Source organism: Thunnus albacares, chromosome 18, assembly GCF_914725855.1.
Source record: "Thunnus albacares chromosome 18, fThuAlb1.1, whole genome shotgun sequence".
Lineage (NCBI taxonomy): Eukaryota > Metazoa > Chordata > Actinopteri > Scombriformes > Scombridae > Thunnus > Thunnus albacares.
The window spans coordinates 6920823-6938802 of NC_058123.1; the positions used below are offsets into that span (position 1 = coordinate 6920823).

Here is a 17980-nt window from a genome sequence, read left to right on the forward strand (position 1 = left end):
AAGGTTGAATGAATGAATCTGTTAAAGGTAGTAAGAAAAGCCAAAACAAGGAAAATAAATAGCAGCTGAACCGTTAACATGCAGAATGTAGCAGGTTTGTGTCATTTCTGCAAAAGTGCAGATTAACACTGAATTTACATTGATGCAACTTCCACGTCAGTCTGGTTTGTGTTGGAATCTTGTTCGTTATGTAAAGTGTAAACACTGGTCAAACACATCGACCTGGACGCCTCACAAACCCACAGAAACACGGACACATTTATCTCTTCATGGTCCTTGAGCCTTTTATTGCAAAAACAGCCTCAAACCCTCCTGGAACAGCTGCAGCAGGTTTGAACTGGAAGTTTATCCTGATAACTGGTTTATATAAACACTGAAAATGAAGAGAAGAAAGACGTGTGTGTGTGTGTGTGTGTGTGTGTGTGTGTTTGTGTGTGTGTGTGTGTGTGTGTGTTTACAACAAGCTGTCACTGATTTCAAGCAAATTTTACAGATTATTTGACAAAAGAAGACCAATTCTATCAATAATAGAAAAATGATCAACTCAAGGATTAAATGAGACCAGATGTTTGAGACTTTATTTGCAAATTGAATCTGACAAATAAAATGTCTTCAGAATAGAATAGAATATACTTGAATGTCCTGTTGGGTTACAATAAATACAATACAATTGTTTTTATATGTACAATTGTTTGTTTTTGCTTGTTTATTTTTTTGTCTCGTTGTTTGTTGCTATGTGAAGTGCTATTTTAAAGTCATGTTTTGCTATTTTAGTTACTTTATATTTGAGGAAAACAAAAAAAAAAGATAAAATATTATCTTTAACAACACAATATACAATTCACAGACATTAACCACTAAATATATAATGATAATTTCAGATGTAATGGACATGTAAGTGTGTCAGAGAGAGAAAGAGAAGAAAACATCAATAAAATATTTTTGTTGTCCTTTATTTATTTTGTGTGTCTTATAAATATCTTCATTCAGACTCTGTCAATAAGTGATTTTCCTCATTAAAGCATCGATTTAATCACCTAGAACAACACAGGATACGTCTGAACATTTATCTCGTCGGATTCGACTTGCAGACGACAAGTCAAACTTTCAGTTAATAAGTTAGTAAGTGTGTCAGCGAACGTGCACTCGACTGTAAAGTTACACAATAAAAGGTGGAGCGTGTATGCTGCCGCTATCTGTGCAGGGACGACAACATGCTGCACTGTTTGCATTTCCCAACACAAAGCTCCTTCATGCTGCCTACATAACTTACCTGAACGCTGGATATAGATCAACAGTTCAGTCACTGTGTGGTTTCATTTTCAGGTCACATCTTTAATATCTAACATCTATATTGTGTATATTTATACACTACAAACATTAGTTTCTTCCTCATATTGAATCTTTGTGCGTCATAAACACTGCAGGACTGTGCTGTGTAGTTCAGTGTCGTGTTTACTGAGGGTTTCGGCTATGACTATGTCCTGCACTAACTCTTTTTTTTCTTTCTTATTGTGTGTGTTTTGTTTGTGTATATTAACTTTTGTGCACAGACTACAAACAGAATTCCCTCCGAGATAATCGAGTTAAATGGGTAAAATCACATGTGCTTAGAGAGAGATGTGTTAAAACGAACAAAAACTGTGTTAAATGTTTACACATCGACGTGTGTTATGTTCATTTTGACACAAATATTGTGCAATATTAATGCAGGAACTGTGTCAAGGTTACAAAGATGAGGAAACGTGTGTAAATGAACACATTATGTTCTGTCCTTTGCTACAAACACTTAAAAACTAAATCTTAAAACCAAACACACCATGTTCATGTTTATGTGTCATCTTTTCTTTTTTTATTTCAGCCTTTTAATTTGATCATTTGAACTGAAAAAAAGGTCCCACAGCTGGTTATTGAACCATAGATTTTATGCGATGTGCACTTTAACCATTAGGCCACAACAGTGTGTTATTATTCAAAACAAAATTACTGAAAGGACAGTTAATTCATTTCATCTCATGAAATATCACATAACATTTTTCAGTATTAATACAATTATTCAACAATACAAACTTTAATTTCACTACATTAAGCCACCTGGATGAGTCTGGGAGCAAGAAAAGCTCACATTAGCTGGAAAAACAAGCACTACAATATAGTAAATATGTACATTTTCAACACATTCCTTCTAAGAGTGAACTTCTGCCCAAAATGTGACAAAAACCTGCTGATTGTTCGGTAAACTGGTCCAGATCTAAAGTCTGTCGGATTGCTGTTCGGTTCAACTAAGAAATAGTGACCCAAACTGAACCACAGACTTCAGACATCATGTATCTCCATCTGTCCAGCTGCACAATTTCTCTGACTGACTGTGAGGCTCAGATGTCCTCAGAGCCCTCAAACGCTCAAATGATAATCACATCCACTTATGTAACAGCATATATGTGCTGCGACAGTACAGATAAACTTTTAAATACATGTTTGCTCAGAGCGAGGACTGATAGCACATTAGGAATCTTTAAATGTCCAGTATGAACAGGAGGAATGATTACAGCAAGAAAACAACTTTATCAATGTTCATATAGGCACCTAAATATTGTTTTAGGACAGATTGGAGCTATTGTGAACAAATCTTGAGGAACATTTGTAAGCTTTTATTACAGAAAAGAGATGACAGGAAACAAGGGAGAGAAAAATCCAACCAAAGGTCATTGACCGGACTCTAACTGGGGACTCTAACTGGGGACTTTGCCGGTCATGGCTGCCGCCTTAATTTAAGTCTTAAGAGTTTAAAAAGATCTAAAACATACAATAATTATGTGTTGTGTCTTTTGTCCTTCCTGGAAAAAAATCTAAATGTTACAAATCAATCTGCACAACTTGCCATGAACATTACAGTATATAAATGTGGGCTGATTCATTCACTTCCACAATGTTTCTTTTGTGTTTTTGCTCTCTTCAGTTCATTAAAGATCTCTTCCAGACACGTTTTTACATACATAGTAATAAAATTACTCTTCTTTGTCTAATAATTTGTGTCTGGTATGTTTTTCTTGGACAAAAGAAGTTCAATTACTGCATTAATAACCTCAGGCTGCAGCACGATTTGCTTCCAAACCAGTTGTGATGTCACAAATCATGCTTTTGTAGGTAGGTACACGTGTTAAACTTTAAGGTGAACGCAGATAAACTTTCCTTCTTCAGCAGATGAATGTGAAAACAATCTCTGCGCATACATCATTCTGCACAGACATCAAAACGAAGAGACAACAAGAACAACACATTTTTGAGTGAAGGGGGACTTTAATGACCCTAAGCCTTCTCTGGCCCCCCTTCAGTCTAACATACCACTGGTTGCCTGGACTCAGTCTGCTGTCTGATGTGTGTATCTTGGCTGGATTGCCAGACAGTAGCATCACCATGGTAATCTGGACCGAGAGGAGAAAAACACCCTCATCTGGAGGGCAGAGAGAGACGGCGCTGTATGCATGACACTGTGTTTTAATGGCATTTATGAGGATTCATTTTGGACACGTTTGATATATTGTCTGTGGACATGTTGTTGTAGTAAGATCTTTTTGTAGTGATGGTGGACGAGGTAGAATCGTCAAACATACAAGATCAATAAAGCTTTAAGAATTGTTTGTAAGACCTGATGATGGTCTGATAACTGAAACATTTGTCTCGTCTCCTTCTCACTTCAGCACTTTTTGCACCATTTAAGCATCTTTTGTAAATAATATATTTTCCTTATTGTGGAGTGTGTATTTGTGTGAATTTTAAACAGTATAAAGATTTAATGAACATTCTGACACCCATGTTACCAAACTATTTAGTATGCCAGAAGAAGATTTAGTATGTCCCAGTACATAGTAGGGATGTGCAGAGAGCCCAGTATTTGTATTTGTATCTGTATTTGTTGAGGCGGCAAAATTATTTGTATTTGTATTCGAATAAAAGTGGAGAGAGGCTTAAAAAGCCTGTTTTTGTTTTTATTACACTTTTAATTTTAGAAAATTTAATTGTTAAAATCAGTGTTCATAAATAAACTACTTTACGAAGGAGGTCCCCACACCGGGTCTCGAACTGGAGTCTCCCAGATCATAGACGACTGCGCTAAAACTTTACTCATTGACTCATTGCAGACAGACCTCTAGCTATTTATACACCCATAACACAGAGACAGCACAGCATGTAACATGTAGGAAAGAATGATTTGTATAAAACAAATATGCGTAAAAAAAAAAACCCACTATTTGTGCTTTGCCGCATAACGTATTTGTATTCAGGCACATCCCTAATACATAGTATGTCCAATGCAGTACACCAAACGTACCAGGATGTCCTACTACATTCAGTCGCGTTTTGCGGTATGCGAGCCAGCATGCTTTTCTGGCTGTTCTGACCTACAATCCTCTGCACAGCGGAAGATGCGTCACATCAACTGAGCCACCGAGAGCACAGACCAATGACAGCGCAATGACGGAAGTCACAATGGCAGATGAAGTGTTGTATGTGTACTGCATGCAACAGTGCGTACTTTGTAAAGGCAGCTGCACGTACATACTAAAAGTAAAAAGTAGAAGTATGTGATTTGGAACGCAGCATTATTTTTCTCTACAGTTGCAAAATGGATAATTTACTCCAAAGTATAGTTGAAGATATTAATAAAGGCCTCGATTTTAACTATTTTGCTTGATTAGACCTCTTCTCAAACTTTGACGTCACCTCGACTCTCCTGTTAGCTTTGCTGCACATTTTAGGGCGAGACAAATGAAACCTTTATCATTCTCCCTCGCACATGGACTCAGATGACCTCACATCATTCCCAGCATACACTGTAAGTCTGCACACTTTCAACCTGAGCACAGCTCTACTCAGCCAGAATAATCAGCCTGGTTGTTCGGGGTGATTATTTTTGACAGGGTTTTACCCTTTTTTGGATATTTAATGTCCATTTTTTGATTATTTCTGGGATCTTTTGTGAAAAAAACATCTAAAATGTCAACAAAACATGTTTAAAAAATGTCAAATATAGCTTAGAATAAGATCAACATTTGCATTTTTGTCAGATTCTGACATTTTATTAAGATATGGGGCAGTGGTGGCCTAAAGATTAGAGGTTAGAGAAGTGAGCTTGTGACCAGAGGGTTGCCGGTTCAGTCCCCCAGACCGGCAAGTTAAATCTGGGTGGTGAAAGTGAAGAAGCCCCTCCCTCATTACCTGCACCGAGGTGCCCTTGAGCAAGGCCCTTAACCCTAACTGCTCCAGTAGAGCTGCTCAGCGGCCAGCAGATTAGACTGTGGTTGTACTGGGCAGCTTCCAGGTATGAATGTGTAACTGTGTGGATGTTATCAGGGCGTTCCTGGAAAACAGAACATTGCTCTCCAAGAAACTCCTCTGAATAAATAAAGATTAAGGAAAACGTTGGGTTATTCCAAATCCTGATTTAAAGATGAACCAACTGTTGGAGGAAAAAACCTGAGTAACTAAAGATCAGATGCCCCCTAGAGTTCAGAGACGGTTAGTGTCTTGACTGAAGAAACCAGGTAAATATACCTGCATACAGTTTACTGTGGTGATAATATGGTAATGAGGGACAGATGTAGGTTATAATTGTCTACGTTCCAAGGTTACAGTATGTCTTCAAATGTCTTGTTTTATCTGAAACAAAAAGAAGTTTACTATGACATGTGACAGTGAAATGCATCAAATCCTCTCATTTGAGAAGCTGGAACCAGCAGATGTTCAACATTTTTACTTTAAAAAAAATACTAAAACAATTACAAAAACAATTGACAATTAATTTTCTGTCAACTGACTAATCGATCAATCGTTGCAGCTCTACATTTTACATCGTAAGGCCCCTAATTTTTTTTTTTAAAATGATGCAATCTGAGGAGAAAACATCAGTCTTTGGTTGAACAGACTGTAGCTTCATTTTCTGGGTTCATAAACCTCTAATGTAGCTGTGGTGGAAACTCAGTGACATTCTGTTATCTGTTTCAAAGACGGCGTAGAGAAATAACTTCTGGCGTGTTGACTTATCTCTCTCCTCCCGTTGGCCTTATGTTGGATCAGGAATGATCGCCTTGCTCCAGTCATGCAAAACAAATACAGCTGAAGCTCCTCCATCACCAGCCTGTCTGCAGCTCTGTAGTTATCCCCTCGTTAGGCAAGGCAGGCAAAAGAGATTCAAACTCGTACTAACAATTAATTCTTCTGTTTCATATAGTTTTCCATAAAGGCTCGTGTCCTTTTCATACAGTAAAACATTAATTCTTGATGGTGGGTTTTTTTTTTGTGTGGCAGGGCAGAATCAGCACGTTGCCTTCAGGGTCATATGATAAAGATATAATGATTTAAAGAATGTCTTAAGACATATAAAAATACTTTCTCTGAGAAAAGTTTGTATGATTCCATCAGCTTAAGAAGTACTGCCAATATTTTTAATTAAAAAGTTAAACTGCTGGACGCAAGTAAATTCTCAGAAAGTTTCCACATCACATTTTTGTGTAAGTTAAGCATACTGTGTCTTGATTGGCTCCAAACTAGTATCGATGTCACAAATCATACTCATATCTATGCAACTCAGAAACTTTCCACTTTCAGCAGATGAATGTGAGAACAAACATTCTGCACAGTGAAGCTCAAACATCCAAGAAATGTGAGCTTTTTTTTTTAATTTGAGTGGAGGGGAACTTTAAGTTAAATTTATATTTCTTTAATCATTTTACAACACATCAGAGCTTATAAAACTGTGCTTTTTCATTCACCACATGTTTCTGATTTCTGGTGTTGAGATGTTTCCAGAAAAGAACATATTCATGTGATTTTCATTTACACCTACGGCTTTATCGCTGTTACCCTCTAAATTTACACACCATGCAAAAGCCTTAAGTGCCTCAGAGAATAGTTTAAATCAAAGTCTTTTTATCTCTGGAAAATCTACATTTTTTTAAAAAATCAGCTGATGGCAAAAGACAGTTAAACTCGATAATTTTTTTCTATTCTGTGCTTTTCTGCGTGACTCTCTGAATCTTTCCACTGATCTTATCTTCCACTTATCTTATTCTCACCTACTAAAGCACATAATCATCACACTGATTTATTGCATCCAAAACAAAGCCCTAAACAAAGTGTTATAATGTCCCAAAATATCGATAGGGCTACTCCTGCATTCCTGTGGTATCATGAACAATAGATTCTCCTGTGCAAACTGTGATGGAGGAGAAGGAGGAGGGGGGGGGAGGAGGAGGAGGGGGGGAGAAGATGAGAGGCAGGCGGTTCTAGTGACATCACTAGCACCGCACCCCTTTTGGATTATAAATGCAGCATGGATGCCTTCACAAAGCCCTTTCCAAACTCAGAAGGACGCCGTAGCTGATAGAAGAGGGCCGGTCACTGCTGCAATAACCATGGCACCAGCAAAGAAAGTAAGTCTGCACAACAAGATGAGAAAATAATTGGTTTTAACTTTAATGTGCACAAAAAAACCGCAAAATATTTAGTTGAACTTTGGCTGCATTTTGCTCACTTGTGTGCGAAAGGAAGTTTTTGCAGACTGTCAATCACCAAATGTGACAAACTTGTGTGCGTTTCTGTGTTTGACTTGCTTGTTGCACGCCTGCATTACGCGCAGGGCATTTTGGAGCGTCTTGATGCAGGAGAGGTCGTTATCGGGGACGGAGGCTTTGTCTTCGCCCTGGAGAAGAGAGGTTATGTGAAAGCAGGACCGTGGACACCTGAAGCTGCTGCCGAGCACCCTGAAGCGGGTACTATTCCTTTCCCTTCTTCTTTTACGCGTAATATTTCATAACGTGCATCCATTGGTGAGCGCTTCCTGACCTGTTCATGTAGTTTTTGCGCCTGATGAAATGTTCAATGGGCTGTTTGGTTTGTTTCAGTGCGGCAGCTGCACCGGGAGTTCCTGAGGGCAGGCGCCAATGTCATGCAGACATTCACTTTCTACGCAAGCGATGATAAGCTGGTCAACAGGGGCAACACTCAGCGCTTCACTGTGAGTACCGTTTTAATCTATGTGGCTACAGCAGCTGCTCACAAGTCTCATGGTGATGGCAACTTGGCAGCAGGTTTTGGCAAAAACTCAACTGCAAAGGATGGAAGCAGACACTTCATGTTCTGCATTGATGTGAAAATTTGATCCCACTTTCTTTCTCTTTTTGACCTGCAGGGGCAACAAATAAACGAAGCAGCCTGTGACCTGGCTAGGCAGGTGGCTAATGAAGGTGATGCTTTGGTGGCAGGTGGCGTCTCCCAGACCCCCTCTTACCTCAGCTGCAAGAGTGAGAATGATGTGAAGGCCATCTTCAAGAAGCAGATGGATGTCTTTATCCAGAAGAATGTGGACTTCCTGATTGCAGAGGTATGTTGTCAACACTAGAGATGCAATGTTAAGGTGACTGACTGATAATTTTTTTTTTTTTTTAAAGCAAATGTGCCAAAAATTTGCAGTTTTCAGCTTCTTGAAAGTGATGAATTCTTTTCTTTTGTGGCATCTGTGGACTGTTCAGACAAAAGACATTTTAAGGCTTTTTAAGGCGTCACCATTGACTCTGGGAAACTATAAAGGGCACTTTTGCATATTTTGCATGGGTAAATTACCTGATGTAGCCCCAATCAACACAACTTTTTTTCTTCCTGTAGTAAAGCTGCTGTTTGGGATGAGCTCAAACGGCTGACAATAATAGGGATTCTACAGCGACGTATTAATTTATTACCATTAAGGTTGGAGACGAACTCATTTAAAAACAGTCAAAATCAAAGCAGTTGAGATATTCTGGCTTTTAGTCTTTTGTTTGGGCAAAACTCTATAGAAGTTGGATCCTACATCTCCCATAATGCAACCAGTAACATATTTTCATTCGACTTTCCCTCCCTGATAAATATCCACCACTTACAAACTCCACACACTTCATAATCATTTTAAGTCTCCAAGCTGAGATAACCGACATCATCAGAGTAATTCTTAATAAAACTTCTTCAATGCCACATAAGATATTATACAGTTTTTTCATAGGCTGAGTGGTTCTCCCTATGACTAGTAAACTGACCATATATGTAAAATTGGTGGAGTATCCCCTTTTTTTTTTTTTCTGAAGCCAAAGAAGGAGACACCTGTTTTATTCGCTCAGACTCCAGGTAACTGCAGTCATGATATCATACTATAGGTGGGAACAGACAGCGGTTATGATAGTCAGCATTTCAAGATGATGCACATGCTGCAAAATTACAATCATTTGAAGTATTCTCTCTTAATTACTTTACAAGGACATGCAGAGCTTCATTAGATCACTGCCACATGTATCAGTAAACTATTCATACACTTTCAAACACTTCGTTATGCATACATGTTTCGACAAAGATGAACCAAACCTGGTCAGTGCTGATCCTTCATCTACTGGACACTTGGGGGCAGCAGACACAACACTGATATCATCCAGTTACCTATTTATACATCAAGTCCATATAGAGTGATATGCATTCATTTGGAGTCATGTTTCTGGACAGCTGGTGAATGCTAGTCTAATATTCACCTGTTTTAGCTCAGTTTTGGTGTCCACTTCCTCCTGAAGGAAATATCTGCCTCTTAAGATGCTCAGTGCTGCACTTTGTTCACCAGATAGTCTCTAACTTTTTCTGTCTTCCATTTGGGGCTAAGCAGGTAGCAAACAGGTGGGGTTTTTTAAAGTTTTGTTTTGGGTTTTTTTTTTTTTTTTTTTAGACGATTGTTAGAGCCTTTTTCAAAATTTTTGTTTTTTCTAATCAAACAGCTGCCTGTTAGGTCTGAAAATGACCCTGAGATCGGCGAGAATTAATCAAAACTGTTAAGTCTGTGGCCGTAAATCAATGAGTTGAAAGCTGCCATAAATCTACATAGAGCTGAGTTGTGGGTTCATTACTACTAGCGACTCCTTTTACATTGAATATCGTAATTTGACTCGTCGTCGTCATAAAAAAATTATTGCTTATAGCAGGAAATGAGGCTGAACTCTGACATTCTGGAAAATATTGCTTGTTTGTCCACCAGTGTCAATTTATTTTTCTTACTTTGCAATTAATAATGTGAATACAAAAATAGCTGTTGCAGCTTAAAATAAAATTAATAATTACATTATACCGATGTTTACCTGATTTATTTTTGTTTGCTTGCAGTACTTTGAGCATGTGGAAGAGGCTGAGTGGGCAGTCCAGGTTCTGAAGACCTCCGGCAAGGCTGTGGCTGCAACTATGTGTATCGGACCTGAGGGAGACCTGAACGGAGTCAGCCCTGGAGACTGTGCTGTGAAACTGGTCAAAGCTGGTATGAAACTTTCAATTTACTGTATGTGAATTCCTATAACACTTTTTTAAAAGTCACATCCTATAATGGTTGCACAGCTTCTCACTTGAGCATTGCATCATGATGGGAACTGTGGAGAAACTGGGGTGAAGCCTGGTATTTGCAGATATGACTGAAGCAATATCAACCTCACAGACAAACAAATGGCTGCTTCTTCCAAAGTCTTATGATCCCAGAATGCACAGACAGATCATTTTCATATCTTCCATTCATCTTCTTTTCATACACGTACAATATGGGGAAATTATTTGCACTTAAAGGGACACTCCAGCACTTCCATCGATGCAGTAGAGGCCGAGAGACCCTGATTTTTAGACCTTAGTATGAAGCTCCAAAAATGCTGGATCCTACATTTCCCATAATGCAGTGCTGTAGGATCTTTTCATTTCTACCTGATAAGCCCACATCTCTCAGACTCCAGGAACCCCGTTTGTAACACAAACTTTCTGTAGCTCAAACTGAAATAACTCTGATGTGTAAATTGGAATTTCCTTTTTAAAATATGACTTTGGCGCCATCCTGTGGTTATATTGCTGCTCCTTCATCTCTCTGTGTGTGGCCACCTGGTAACACAGCATGAATGGGCTGAAAACAACAGAAACACTACACCAATTTAGAGCTGCAGTGATTAGTCAACTAACAGAAAATTAATTGCCAATTAATTCTTATTTTTTCTTAAAGAGAAAATGCTAAAAAAATTCTCTGGTTCCAGCTTCTTAAATGTGAATATTTGCTGGTTTCTTTGCATCTTTGGTTTTGGGAAAAGATTATCACTATTTTCTGACAAGTTAGTTGCGTCCATACACCACTTTTCACTGCAACTGTTACCATCAGCATAATTTAAAAGATTGCTTAATTACAATTTTTTTTACTTTAAATTTGTTCGTACGAGTGTCCCAAGTCAGGTTCACCAAGTTCTCAACTGCAAAAATGTTGTAAATTGCTCGTTTTAGCCTGATGAATGTCACCTGTTCATGAGGAGGTGTGTGTTTATAAGATTTGATTATTAGTATAATGAACGCCCCTAAAATTGCAACATAAGGCTACATGTTCTGCTCTGTTTGTGGGCAAGTTTCATTCACACAAAGTGAGAATAAAAGAGGAATTTCAGAAGAGCTCCAGATCCTGCTTTTGTAAATCAGCTAACAAAAAAACATAATTATCAGTCTCAGTAGTCATAATAGGTGACTCAAACAAAAGACAATAATACAGCTGCCAATGACGCATTATCAGAGCGGTGCTGTACTGTGACAGAAATAAAGAGAATATTTTGACATGAAGTTAAACGCTTAAAAAATGTCTCTCTAAAAGCAAAGCACTCCATGACTAATATAAGAGGCTGCAACAGAAGAAGATACTGGACGGAGACCGTCGGAAACACCCTGCAGCTGTTTACAACAACCACTGTAATGTTGCTGTGCCAAAACATACCAAAAAAATCCAAATACATAAACCATGGCGATGATAATATGGTGAACAGAATATTCAAGTTTGTTTTAGTTGGTTGAACTCCAAATTCATTCCTCATAATTTTGATGTCCATTGGTGAAGAAAGGCAGACTTACTGTTCATGACTCGTACAAAAGGTCTAGACTTATAAATATTGTTTGTACCAAAGAGAAAATTTGGTGAATACCACTTAAGACCGAATCTAGTCATTCATGTGGTTTTTGCATGAGACCCGCTGTGGCTTTAACGTTGCCTTAATAACATTCTCAAACCCTGATTCAAGTTTTCATGTCTCTTTCCTCTTTTGTAGGAGCTCAGATTGTCGGCATTAACTGCCACTTTGACCCCGAGATGTGCGTGAACACTGTGAAGATGATGAAGGAGGGAGTGGAGAAGGCCGGGCTGAAGGCTCACTACATGACCCAGCCGCTGGCTTACCACACTCCTGACTGCAACCGCCAGGGATTCATTGACCTGCCAGAGTTCCCTTTCGGTATGTGTGTATATATACACACGCTCCGTCCAAATGTTGACATGGTAGAAAACTGAGATCATAACACAAAGTCACGTATAACTTTTCAAACAGGTCTGGAGCCGAGGATCCTGAGCCGATGGGACATGCAGAAATACGCCCGGGAAGCGTACAATGCTGGCATTCGTTATATTGGAGGCTGCTGTGGATTTGAACCTTATCACGTCCGTGCCCTGGCTGAAGAGCTGGCACCTGAGAGGGGTTTCCTGCCTACTGGTTCTGAGAAGCACGGCTGCTGGGGAAGTGGCCTGGAGATGCATACAAAGCCCTGGGTCAGAGCCAGGTACCGATCCGTCTTTCTCCTCGCCTTTTTTTCTGTCAAAATGCCACCAGTTTTGTTTTTTTGTTTTTTTTTAACTTATTCCCTTATTTCTTTTTTTAGGGCCCGTCGTGACTACTGGGAGAAGCTGAAGCCTGCGTCCGGTCGTCCCTTCTGCCCCTCCATGTCCACTCCTGACGGCTGGGGTGTCACCAAAGGCCACGCTGACCTGATGCAGCAGAAGGAGGCCACCTCCCCGGAGCAGCTGAAGGCGCTCTTTGACAAGGCCAACAAGGGCCACTAAGCTCCCCTCTGAGATGCTGACGGGTGGCGTGTGAGAAGGCATACTCACACATTCCCTTTTAAGTTTACATACCAAAAAGATTACTTACCAAAAAGATTATGCTGAAGTTCTTTGTCTTTTTAGGATCTTTTTTTTTTTTTTTACTGTGTAGAAGACTGATATCATATGCTGACAATGTAAGTTTCCAGCCTTACAACAAGCCTTGAGTGCCTGATTCAGTCAGATTATCACATCTTTGAGCCTTATGAAATTACTGTGACTAAAAAAAAAAAAAACTCCTTTAACACTCCAAAACTGCCTGAATTGTGTCTAACAAAAGAATTAATTCATGTGTAGCAATAAATTTCCAACTAAACAAACAAAGTGTATGTTGTGTCCTTTATAGACGGCTGTAATTTTAAGAGTACTCCACCAATCTAGCATTGCACTCCTATAACGCTGACAGACTCAACAATGGACAATTTGTTTGTTTTTTGGATTGTTTTTTTTCCCCAATATGTTGATTTACAACAGTTTGGTCATCCTTGCATTATGATATTATGCAAATCTTGGAAGCTAAATCAAATTGTGATTGTGTAAGATATCAAAAGTTAAACTGTATGTGCAGAACATTGACAATAAGAGGTCTGTATCAAACAGCAAATGATTTTAAAGGTGCAGTATGCAGAATATAGTGGAACGGACAAAAATAAGTGTTTTAATTGTAGCATAATCACCTGAAAATAAGAATCATTATGATGATTATACTGAAATTATACTTCTATCACAGGTGCATCACGTTAATTTCAATCAACAGTTCTAAACCTGTCCCAAACTGTTAATTAATAAACACTGCATGTTTATCCTTAGCAATTTCAATTATCGATTTTCAGTATAAATAAATTTAGATCTCATGTCGGCCATATCTCAGGGGGGCGTCTTGCTTACCTTAAAGGGCTACCAGAAGACCTCAGAGATGAGCACAAGCAAGGAACTTTGGTTGGAGTGAATAAAAATACAAACCAGTTTTATTTGGTTTTTACAAAAATGAGTTTTACAAAATGTATAAAGTAAAATACAAAAAAACCCTCTAAGATTTATAGAAGACAAAAAGGCCTTGGAGGCAAAAAAAAGAGCAACAAAGGGCAAAAGGCAGAAAAAGCCTCGAGACCTCTCTGGCCTCTACTTTTATATCATTTGTCTTGAAGCATCTACATCGAAAAATCCATATATGGTCACCAACCAGAACATCAGCAAACTATTGGATAATTATTGTTAGTGTTGCGCAACACAATTCTTGGAACTGTAACAAAATAAGATGTTTTTTAACATTTCAAGACTTCACGGTTAAAGGTCAAGGATGTAGAGTGTATCTCAGGTGCAGAAACCACAGCTCAGTTTGCAGGCTACCGGCTTCCTGCTGATCTTAGCAGGAGTGTTAACTTGCACTTGCACAAAAGTTTAGTTACAATTCAGCTCAACTGACAAAATCTTCCATCATGTATTATTTAATTGTCAATTTTCATTGAATCTTTGCAGCTAATTATTTTAGAGGTAGGTTTGGGTGGAGTGTGTCTCGGGAGTACTATGGTAAAACCCTTAACAGTGATTTTCGTGAGTTTCGCAGCCACTGTAGATTTTCCTACATGCTTGCAGGGAGAGGGGGTATTCAGTTGGTTACAATCTGCAATCTCACCACTAGATGCCACTAAATCCTATACACTGCATTTAACAGATATTCGGGTTTCAGAGCAAGTTTTGTTCTATAGCTCTGTTTTTGTCAGTCTTCCCATGTCAAGTGACACAAGATCGAAATGAACTGAAGCAACAACACACATCAGAATCCACTCCAACACCACCACTCCTCCCCTCCACCAAAATATAAACTAAACAAACACATACAAATGCTAAAAATCGATCCAGCAAAGCCAGATACGTCATCATTTTTATCACACGCATTCTTGCTTGCCAAAACCTGCTGCCTACATCACCCACAATGCAACTCTACTCAGTTCACTCAACCGCACAGATTCAAGTGTAATATACCAGTAGCGGCTGATGTGACCTGGAGCTGCGAGCCTACAGCAGCGGTGAGGAGCGGGCTACAGAGGTCTGCTAACCTCACCCCTTTCTAATTCCACACCTCCAGATTTATGTCATTTTAAATCTTGTAGTCCTCAGCCAACGCTGACTCAAATGACATCACTTGAGGCAATTTATCAAATTTCAAAAGACATTATACTACTTTTATCACATGCAGTAGTACTTCCTTAAGACCTGTAAACAGACTTTAATGTGTAAAATTTAGTTCCCCTTTAATAGGTTGCCATATCATAATGTAAAATACATAGCATACTGTAAATCCTCAGAGAAGCAAATAAAAATTAAATTAAACATACCACCAGTAGCAATTTTATCAAGGACTCAGAGTAAAAAAGAAAGACACAATATAATACAGTGTGTACATAAGACATTTGCTGTTTTGGATAATAGAGCAAGACAGATGTACGATACGGTACGATGTGATACGGTATGATATGATACGGTACAATATGATACAGTACGATATAATACGATACGATATGATATGATGCGATATGAAATACTTTATAATAACCCAGGGGGGAAACTGAGTGCCCCCATACAAATAGGACAAAAATCAGGTAGGACAACAAACAACAGGTACAATAAACAACAAGTGACATTAACAACAGGTAAAAAGGCAATCACATCTCAAGGCAGTACAATATAAGAGGAAAGCACAGCACCATAATAAATAAATAGTGTAAACATCAATGTGGATGTATGACACAACATCAACATATTGATGGACCCCAATATTACCACAATCCTCAATACATCTATCAGTCTGATAATCAACATCAATGGTGACAACGACAATGTCCATTAAACACTGCTGCCATCTCTTCTAATGAAGAGTATGAAGGTTTTGATCCAGTAGGTGATTTTTCAGATTAGCTCCTCTGGTTGAAGGTGTGTTTATTACTGAAAAGTTTTATTAGAGTCGTAAGCCTTTATGGACTGAGGCTGAAAACCAAATATGAACATCAGTAGTTCCTTTATTTCAGTACCAGAGAACAACTATTATAGCTATGATTTACTTGAGTGTGTGTGTGTGTTGTTTTTATGCTGGTGGTCCAATGGGGATTTTGATTTCCTGTGTTTATTCAGCAAAAGTATTGTGTGCACACACAGCAGTGGAAATGTTGGGATGTGGTATTACCCTACCGGATATAACCCATGGCCTTCACCCAGAGAACTATATTCATTTAAAAACTTTCCAAGTCGTCTTTCAACACCCTTTGCAACTCATGTGAACTGCAGCCAGAGGTCCCAAACCAAAGGCAGGAAACACATTTATAGTTACAGTTGTTGTTGTTTGCTAACATCAAAACTAATTTAGTGTTTCTTTAATGTTTTTTTTTTCAAATTTTAGGATTGAAAATTGCAAGTTGTCTTGGAGACTTGCAACTACCATAATATCTGCATTAGTCTCCTACCAACAAAGGCAGAAACTTTAATGAAAATACTTCTATATACTTGTAATACTTCTATCTATAGAACAATAAGTCAGCTCACACGTGCCAAGCCTTGTTTTATATTTTTGAACCAACATTTCCTGACTGATGAGTCTGCTAACTAACCGTCAATAACAAAAAAAAGACACACTGCTCTGCAGGCATAAAAATAAATCTGGAGAAAACAGCACCTAATTTACTCTTCCACTGTGAACAGACTGTCTTTTGAAGGTTTCTGTTTGTTCTACTTTAGAAAATGTGCAAAAGGTCACATGATAGAAGAAGATACTGGTGCAAGGGAGCAACTAGGAGTATTTTAAATGAGATAAAAAGCATACAAACAACAGCAACAACACAGCCCTGTAAATAATTATAGATATACAACCCGTTCTCATTAGAATACCAATACTCTAATGAGAGATATACGTATCAGGATGTCATGTTGGAACCAACTAATAAAAGGTCCATTGTGCATTTTGGGTAAGTATCTGTAGTTTAAGAAACACTGTTCTATCTCATTAGTCTCTAACCTATAAACAACAATTTTGTGCTTTGACATGTCATAAAACCTTCAAGTCCTGTGTGAACTACATTCCTTCTTGTTCCTACAGTTGGATGTTTGAGCTTTAACATTTATATAAATCTTGAATCATGTCTGGAGGGGATCTTTAAAGATACACTTTAATTGGGACTTTGCCTCCTAAACAAGTCTAAGTGCTTTTTATTTGTACAATTATTTTAACACTGTTGAACCAGACAGCAGAACTCTTGACTCTGGTCATTTTAAAAACATTGCTGTTGCTTTAAATTGCAAGACTGTGCAATAACAAGCAATAATAGTAGGGATCTGCTGGAGGTTAAAGGGTGAATAACAGACAAAAGAGGAAGAAAATGTAGAAAATAAATAACTAAAATGCATAGATAAAACAAAAAGGTTCATCAGTTCAGACAATTATCTTTTACAATTTACTAATTAAGAGTCTTTGGGGGGTGGTGCTGAATGTTTTAATGGACTGTTGCAATTCATTTATGAACATTTAATATCAATAAAGATTCAAATTGGCTTTTGTTTTTGTTACATTTTGCTGAAACACTAAACATTTGTGATATTATAGTGTTTTTGTTTTGAGCTGCAGACATAAAAACCAAACCAAACATCTGTATATAGTAATAAAGACTAAACAGTCACTCAATATCTTTTTTTTCATCTAATCTATTGGATAACATCAATAAAGTAGTTTGAAACTAGTTTTGTATATAAACACTCATCTTTTGTCCCAGTTGACTTTCCTTACAGCATCCGGTCGTCGTCACGTTCTCTGCGCGCTTGCGTCATGGATTTTCCCACGTGCAGATGTTTATGCTCCTCGTGCACGTCTGCGGGAGAGACGAGACAGAGAGAACAAAGGGAGGCGGGAGGCAAAATGACAAATGTGTTGATTAACAACATTAAGTTACTGAATGAGAAAACAAATTAACGAGGACTTAATGTCTGGTTTGGTTTAATAAGCCTCCAATTAAAGGGACTATTATGATGCCTTCAGGTCGCCTGGTAAAA

At 38.3% G+C, this 17980-nt stretch overlaps 1 protein-coding gene across 1 annotated transcript; it reads left to right on the forward strand.

The window, feature by feature from the left end:
* The first annotated feature begins 7321 nt into the window (after positions 1-7321).
* Positions 7322-13097, forward strand: bhmt (betaine-homocysteine methyltransferase). The gene is made up of 8 exons (XM_044333771.1): positions 7322-7433; positions 7640-7772; positions 7905-8017; positions 8192-8383; positions 10174-10321; positions 12120-12302; positions 12396-12624; positions 12724-13097. Exons 1-8 carry the CDS (start codon positions 7338-7340, stop codon positions 12902-12904), a joined length of 1275 nt encoding a protein of 424 aa, XP_044189706.1. The 5' UTR covers positions 7322-7337; the 3' UTR covers positions 12905-13097.
* Positions 13098-17980: the final 4883 nt, after the last annotated feature.

Bases quoted from the DNA above. Each gene is read 5' to 3' on its own strand.
- bhmt (XM_044333771.1), top strand. From the start codon at position 7,338: ATGCCTTCACAAAGCCCTTTCCAAACTCAGAAGGACGCCGTAGCTGAT. The intron at 12,303-12,395 runs GTATGTGTGTAT...CTTTTCAAACAG, and splicing joins CCTGCCAGAGTTCCCTTTCG to GTCTGGAGCCGAGGATCCTG. The intron at 12,625-12,723 runs GTACCGATCCGT...TTCTTTTTTTAG, and splicing joins AAGCCCTGGGTCAGAGCCAG to GGCCCGTCGTGACTACTGGG.